Genomic DNA, 8,032 nt, shown 5'->3' with positions numbered 1-8,032 from the left:
AACAGCTCCTGAGCTGAGAAGTCCAGTCCCAAGCTGGCACCTCTGAAAGTGACACAGCTTGCATGGTCTGTTGCCACCATGGCCCACTTGGTTCATGCCATTCAGAGGAGAATAACTGGTGTCTGATACTGACACTTGTGTGGCTGTTACGGCATCCTCTGATTGCATTTGGACACCCCATGTCCTGCAAGGATGCTCTGGGCACTGTGACTGTACTGGTGGATGTAGAAATTTCAGTGAGAAGCAACTTGTTGATTATTAAAGACATGACCCTGCAATCCAGCACTGCAGCGAATGACTTTTATTGTAAGCTCTTACAAACTCCATGATGTGGCACACATTGGTCTTTGACAATCATTGAAAGCATTTCCCCAAATCAGTTTCCTATCAATCTGCAGAAAAGCTTCAGAAGCAGAGCAGAGAAGGAAGGTGTCCAAGGAGTGCATCACAGGAATTCGGCTTTGGCTGCTCAAAGCTTTCTGTGTATCTGATGCCAAAGCCTGCCTGCCTGATACAACAGCTGCTGCTCTCAAGGTGCAGTTTCAAAAGCAAGCAAACCAAAGCCTGGCCCACGATCACAGAATCACAGAATTGTTGTGTTTTGGAGGGACTTCTCAGGACCTTGTAGTCCAGACTCCAGGCTTCAGCAGGGTCAGCTGGAGCAGGTTGTCCAGAATCATCTCTTGTTGGGGTGTGGGTATGTCCAGACATGGGGATCTCCAGACAAGGCCTCTGGGCAACCTGAGGCACCCTGGTGCCTCAGCCTTGCTAAGGAGGTGAGGGACAAATGAGCTGCACACTCCTGGGGACAGCTAAGGAGGAGAGGACTCGTTCCTGAGAGCTCTCTCCTGAGATGGGCAGCAAAGCCAAGCAGCTGGAGGCTCTGCCCACATCTCTGTGCCTTTGAGCTGAGCAGGAGGTGCCCTGAGGGACAGAACAGGAAACACACCAGAGAAGGAAGCAGCACAGACTCTGCACAGGACATTTGTGCCCCTCTGCTCTGCTCTGCTGAGACCCCAGCTGCAGTGCTGCCTCCAGCTCTGGGCCCACAGCACAAGAAGGACACAAAGCTGTTGGAGTGGAGTCCAGTGGAGGCCATGAAGGTGCTGTGAGGGCTGGAGCGTGTCTGCTCTGGAGAGAGGGTGAGAGAGCTGGGGATGTTCAGCCTGGAAAGGACTGCTGAGAGTGCAGTACCCCAAGGAACTCTTAAGAGGGCTGGAGAGGGTCTTTGGACAAGGGTATGGAGTGACAGGACAAGAGGGAATGGTTTCACACAGATGGACGGCTGGGTTAGATGGGATATTATAAATAACTAAATTACTTTGAGCAGGCTGTGGTATGACTAAATGTTATCCAGAGCTGTTTTGACTTCCCCATCCCTGGAAGCACTCAAGGCCAAGCTGGGGAGGGCTTGGAACAACCTGGTCTAATGGAATATCCCTGTCCATGGCAGGCAGTTGAGAATGAGATGATCTTTAGGGCTTGAAGGTCCCATCAAAACCAACCCATTCTGTCATTCTGTGACATGTGGGAAAAGGCACCAAGTGAATTCCAGTGAGGATGTGAGGCTTATTTCCGGGGACAGGCAGTGCTGAACAGAGTAACCGTTCCACCGTAGAGCTCAGCCAGCCTCTTCTCCAGCTCCCCCAGGCTGAGCTCCTCCACCTCATTCTTGTTGTTCTCAGCAATGGCCCCCCAAGCATCTTTGGGCTCTTCGTCCCCCAGGCAGCAGGCAGCTGACCAGATGTGGCTGGGTCTGTTAACCCTCTCTTCGGCAACGTAGGTGTTCCCAGGCACAGCACCCGTGATCACGTAGGTGGTTTTACAGCCCTTGGTCTTTTTGGACATCGTTTTATGCTCATAGGCATTCCACTTGCCATTGTTGAGACTGCTGTCCTGGGGCACTACGTTGGTGAGGGTGAAGGTAGCCATCTTGCTCTCTCTACTGAACTGATGTCCACTGGGGCTCAAATGGCCACGGTCCAAACCCTTCAGTCCTTTGTAGTCGTTAAGGACAGCCTGGCTCTCTTTGATTTGGTCTAAGGTGAACTTTTTTTGTTCTATGAGGATCCAATCCCTTTCCATGTCTGGAATACTATTTTTATCTATGAGCTAGACAGGGAAAGAGAAAGAGGTGTTAGAATGAGGAATGGGAACAATGGAGAAGATTTCCCCAGAGCAGAAGTCTCTGGTGGTCAAGATCCCATTTATTGTCATCTCAGTGTTGAAAAACCTATGAATCTGAGAGAAATCATACACATGACCCTCCCACATGAACACAAGAGCTTTCAAGAGCAAGCAGCTCAGAATCTGACTGCTCTCAGTTTGACTTTTGTGACCTTTGTGATCCTGCCTGCAGCCTGTGCTGGAACCATGGATGGATGTATGAGAAAAGGAGCATTTCCCACTCCAAGGATTGAACAGTGACTTTGGTGAGACACCTTCCCTGACAAATCTGCTTCCCTTTCCTCCTGTCTCCACAGCCCAAATCTGCCCAGGGCACTCCCTGGATCCCCTCACACCACGCTGTGATTGTGTGATCCTCTGATTTTATGTGTGGTGGCTACATGTGTAGCCCAGTCCTGGAACACAAGGACTGTAACCCCAGAGACAGGGAGATGTGTCAGGAAATCAGTCCTGGAGCTGAGCTTTCCCCTGGAGAGCTGCAGTTGATTAAAGGATGAACAGTTTTGCTCAGTAGGCAAAAAGATACCAATGTAAATGGAATCTGTTACAGCAGTTCCTGGGAATGTGTCTCAGAGCTGATCTGGGCCAGGGAGAATTTTCTGTAGCATCACAGAAAAGAAGCTACAAATGATCAGCCTCTGAGAGGAGCCTGTAATCCCAAAAGAGTCCTGGGAAAACTAAATACTCCAAAAATTCCTCAGGAGAAAGTAAAAAAAAAAAAATCAATGTTTTTTTTTGCATGGCCAGGGTCCAAGGTGCAGGAGGAAAATGCCAGGTTGGATAGGGCTTGGAGCATGCTGGCCTAATGGCAAGTGGCCTGGTCCATGCAGGGCAGCCAGACTGAGATGGTCTTTAAGGTTCCTTCCAACAGCAACTATTCTATGACTCTTCAAAAAGAGAGAATGTGGAGGCTGCAGTGGTGCAAGACCAGATTCGTTGCTCGAGTTCCTATGCCTAAGATGAAAAGATTATTTTCTTGATAACTTCAACATCTCTTTCTTCATTTTTAGGGAAATGTATTTAGCCTTCCTCTGGAGTAGGCCATGTGGCTTCCTTCTCTGGCTCACCTTCCTCCAAATGCTGTCCTTCTACTCTGTCCTAACTATCACAGGAATTGCCTCTTTTTCTCTTCTGCAATTGGCCTGGACAGTTCTGCTGTAGTTTGTATGGAAGGACATTTGTGAGGTCTCTAGAGCTTGTGGAGCTCTGCCTGTCTGCTGGATCCTTCTGGACCAAGCCTGAGCCAGAGGTGCTCAGGGGTCACTGCCCATGGGTGGAGATGACATCCTTCTGACTGGAGTAACACTGATGCTCCTCTGTGGAGACCCTGGCAGGGCATTCCCTGATTGAGGGAGGCACAAGAAATTCCCCCAGAAAGCTGTTAGACCCCATAGGCTCCTTTTCCTGGTCCTATGTCTGTTTCTATGTCCCTGAGCAACTTCTCCCTATTCCTTGATTGGCACTCATCTTTGTACTGCACAGAGACCAAGTTCACCCCCAGGCCCCTTGGCAGACTGAAATTTAAACCCTCTACGTGTGGGTGCTGGGACCTGAACATCACACCTCATGGCTGAATAAAACATCTGTGGATATTATGCAAAAGCCCTTTTTGCTTCCTTAACCTAGACTATACTGGAAGCAATTCAGCTTGCTACACCCCTCACTTTGCACTGCCTGAAATGTCACTCCAGAAATCCCTCCCCAGTTAACCTGACCCTCTCATCTCCAGTGCCTTTTCTCCTGAGGCTTTGTCCCTGGGCCATCTCACCCCTTCTGAGTTTCTCCTCACTTCTCTCACAGCACTCACAAAGCCTGTTTGACTCTTCACTGGGAGAAGAGAAGCTCTGCCCAGGATGCAGAACAGCCCAGGGCAGAGTGGGGATCAGATGCCAGCAGGACTGTTGGTCCCTCCAGTCTAGCCTCTCCTGGATGCCTTTTCCCCATCCCTTGGTCACCCAGCACAGCGGGGCACAGGGAGGGGAAGCATTTGACTTTGTCATGTCCTGCAAAGCAATCAGATTTGCTGTTCCTTTCAGGTGAAGGCAGAGAGCTGGGCACCTTTGGGATGTGATTGATCTCATGCTCCTGCTGATGTCTCAGATGTGTCAGAGGAACCATGTGGTGCAGGGGTTTGAAGTTCAGTGAGGACAATCCCATCCAGTGTGTCCATTTGCATATATGAAGTGGGGTGGTGTGGTTGTGATATTTTGTGAAAATCCCTTTGCTAGGATTTTCTTCTCCTGAGAAGCTGAGAAGGCCTCAGCATCAAGTGTAAACAATTTGTGATCTGCTACTGTGGGATGCAGCAGGTGCTTTCTCGATTGGTCAATGTGGGATGTTTCTACTTGGTGGCCAATCGAGGAGGCAGCAGCTCTCGGACTCTCTGGGAGTCACAGAACTTTATTATTCATTCCTTTTCTATTCCTGTCTAGACTTCTGATGATTCTTTCTCTCTGTTCTTTGTAGTATAATTGTAGTGTAGTCTTTTTAATATAATACATATCATAATATAATAAACCAGCCTTCTGAAATGGAGTCAAGATCTCTCCTTCCCTTCACCAAGTCCTGACTGCCCTGAAGACCCACGGTAATAGGGTGGTAGGAAATAAAAGTGGTAATTTAAATGCTGCAGCTCATCTTTGAGTGTCTGGAGGGCAATGTGCTGTAGGAGAGACACTCACCTGGGGCTCAACCATCCACCACTCTGGAGGTTTCTTGGCATCTCCAGGCTGGTATTTATAAGCAGAGTACACTGGAATTCTCCTGTCTCTGTCGTACAGGGTGGCATAGTGATACGAATTCCTGAAGCGCTGACAGATCCAGGCTGGGTTCTTCGGATTCAGGACATCACTTGGAGTGGTCTCCGCATAGAAGAACTGAGGACATTCTTCAAAGGACTTCACCACCTCGCTGTGTCCCAGCCAGAGGCAGCTGGCCAACACCTGCAGCAGCAGCAGCCCCAGCATGGTGGGAGGATTTCAGTGAAGGGCTCTTGCTCCCCTGGAAGGCAAATGCAGAGGGACACTCAGCTTGGAGAGAGCTGGACATGGCCTGGGGCTTTTTGTGCAAGGGGACAGAGCTGGCAGAGGAGGGGATTAGGAGAGACCAGGAAAGGAGTAATTTCTGTCCTCCTGCATATGGAGAAATCCCAAGGGCAATAAGGCTGAAACCTAGAACTGGGTTCAGGTGCCCAGAGGAGGCAGCAGTGGGAGAAGTCAGGCTGTAGGAGGAAGGAGCCAAACCCACCAGGACTGCAATCAGCTCTCACAGCAAAGGGATCTTGCACCTGAGGCACAGCCCTGGCACAAGGTCACCTCTTCCCACCTCCCTCCTGCTCTCAGCACCTTCCCACAGCAGACACCTGCAGCTGGACATGGACTCTGCTCAGCCCCCTGCCATGCTGAGCTGGGCTTTCATCTCATGGGGCATGGGGCAGGCAAAGAACAGCAATGCTGCACTTCCTACAGGTCTCTGGCCCCATCCAGGTTCACACAGACACTCAGCTCTTGCAGTCACACCCAATACTGAAGCCCAACTGATCCACTTAGGGTCGTGCCTCTCAGCTGACTTTGGGCCATGGCTGTGCTGCTGCTCACCTTGCATTTCCACGTTATCCAACCCCAGACTCTGGACATGCAGACACATGGAGAGAGCAAATGAAGGGGCCAAGCAGATGGCAGCAGCAAGCATGAGGGATAACACGTCTATCCTATCAGCACAATGGCTGCTGCAATGCAAGCACTGAGGGGCAGCTCTTCCCATGCTTGCTTGGGATTCCTGCTGATGCCCATCTTCAGCTTTGCTGATTGATTTCCCTGTACAGTCAAAGGCACCATTGCAGGAATTTCTTGCACAGCCAGCTGTCCTGTTTAGTCTTTCTCAGTGCTGATGTGATTGTCAGCAGTCAGTAACATCATTCCTTTATGAGAAAACTGCTGAAAAGCTCCCTGGGATGCTGGAAATCAAGCAAGGGGCTGTGTTTCCTTCCAGCGGCAGCACAGGATTGGGAGAGCAGGGATGCTTCCATTTGCATTGCCAGACATTTAATGTGGAGTGATTTAATACCATCAGCATTTGGAATAAGGCAGCTGGGACAGGCAGGTAAAAGGGTTCCTGGCAGAGCAAGCTGCCACAGCCTCTAAAGCACAAAGCCCACCTTGGGCTGGGAAGGGGCTGAGCTCAGCACTGCTGAAGGCTTGACAAGGCACCTTGCACATTTGCCCTTTTCTTCTTCTTCTCCCTGACCCCCATCTCTCCATTTCCACTGGATTCAGGATGTTGAGCTGCACACAGCCCTTCTCTGACCCAAGATATCTGATCCTTTTTCTCATTTCCAGCCCTTGATCAGGAACATGGTGACCAATGATCTGGAAACTGAGAAGTGGAACTCAATGTTGGGACTTTTTACAGTACTCTGCAGAGCATGCCAAAAGCTGCCCCAAATCAAGCAGAGAAGGGTCTGAAAAGTCCTTCTACATGACCCACTCCATGAGACTGAAATGGATCGAACTAACTGAATATCTAACTTAACAGATACATAGAAAACAACCTACCGTGAGAAGGAGTGGCACAGGATTCTGCTCACAGCCCCACAGTGGCAGAGGAGTCTCCAGTGCCTCTGCTGCAGTCTCAGACTGTCGGGCTTTATATGCTCTCCAGGGTGAAACCGTTTTTAGATAAAGCCTTTTGAGTAAATTTTCCCAGGAGTTCAAACCGCACCTCTGTTTGTCCAGAGGATTTTACAAGGTCATGGGTGGAGTTTAATACTCAATAATCTCCCTATTCCTGCTTATTCAACAGTTTGATGTAAATTTTCATGTGAGCTGGCTTGAGTTTCTTTCCCAAATCATTCCATCTGTCCTTGCCCTCCTGACTGACAGAAAATACCAAAGTGCTGAAAAATTCAGTGCATGCATATGCCCTTGGAATTTAGCAACTCCAGCCTAGGCTCTGTCCATATATATATATATATATATATATATATATATATATATATATATATATATATTTAAAAAGCTCAGGAAAGACTTTGAATAATGGAGTCAATGGTGAGGAAGGAGCAAGAGTGTACCTTCAAGCAGAGTCTCAGAACAGGCAGCTGAACCGTTCCTTCTGTGTTCTCCCTGGAGAGAGGAGTGTTTGAATCCTCAGGAGTGCCACTGTAATATATACCCAGGCACAAACTTGCCCTTTGTTATAAACAAGGAATTGCACAGAATAGAAAAGTTTTCTATTTTTTCTTCAGGGGTTTTGTTCATACCCACCATGAAATGTGTTGACAGTTATTTGTCATAGTTTCCCCAGAATTTCTCCCAAGTTTGCTGACTTGCAGCATGGTATGTCAAGATCAGTTAACTATATACCCAGTCATGAAGTTGCCCTTTCTTGGAAACAGTGAATTCCACAGAAAAGTGAAGTTTTCTATTTTTAGTTAGGGTGTTTGTTCACACCCACCCTGAAATGTGCTGACACTTGTTTGTTTCAGTTTCCCCAGAATTTCTCCCAAATTTGCTAACTTGCAGCATGGTATGTCACAATCAGCCAACAGGGTCTGGTGACTGCCTTGATCATTTCATCAATCCTATTAGCTGCAGCTGCTGCTGCTCCAGCACCTACACATGTTCCTGATCCCAACAGAACATCTCTGGTGACATTGGATGGACTGGCCTGGCTCTGGGTACACTCAGATATTCACAGTCTGCCCTTCTGCAGCCTCCCATAACATCATTCCTGTGGCCAGGCTACAAATATTCTCCTGCCTGATTGCCATGGCTGTGTAACAGCTTCATCCCAGCAGCCTGGGAAGGAGGAGGCTCTGGGGATACCTCAGAGCACCTGCCAGTAC

The 8,032-nt window shown here is 48.9% G+C and overlaps 1 protein-coding gene across 2 annotated transcripts; it reads right to left on the bottom strand.

Moving 5' to 3' along the window:
* Nucleotides 1-283: 283 nt before the first annotated feature.
* Nucleotides 284-7,368, bottom strand: LOC119708120 (endonuclease domain-containing 1 protein-like). 2 transcript variants are annotated; one of them, XM_038154087.1, is made up of 3 exons: nucleotides 7,259-7,368; nucleotides 4,869-5,187; nucleotides 284-2,112 (listed from the first exon to the last, which is right to left on the bottom strand). In XM_038154087.1, exons 2-3 carry the CDS (start codon nucleotides 5,151-5,153, stop codon nucleotides 1,570-1,572), a joined length of 828 nt encoding a protein of 275 aa, XP_038010015.1. In that variant the 5' UTR covers nucleotides 5,154-5,187; nucleotides 7,259-7,368; the 3' UTR covers nucleotides 284-1,569. The 2 variants fall into 2 exon arrangements, with proteins under 2 accessions (XP_038010015.1, XP_038010016.1); XM_038154088.1 differs by lacking the exon at nucleotides 7,259-7,368 and adding an exon at nucleotides 6,741-6,861.
* Between the last annotated feature and the right edge of the window lie 664 nt (nucleotides 7,369-8,032).

Source organism: Motacilla alba, chromosome 1A, assembly GCF_015832195.1.
Source record: "Motacilla alba alba isolate MOTALB_02 chromosome 1A, Motacilla_alba_V1.0_pri, whole genome shotgun sequence".
Taxonomy (NCBI): Eukaryota; Metazoa; Chordata; class Aves; order Passeriformes; family Motacillidae; genus Motacilla; species Motacilla alba.
Note: the sequence above shows the minus strand (reverse complement) of the source record. Positions and strands in the feature narration are given on the sequence as shown.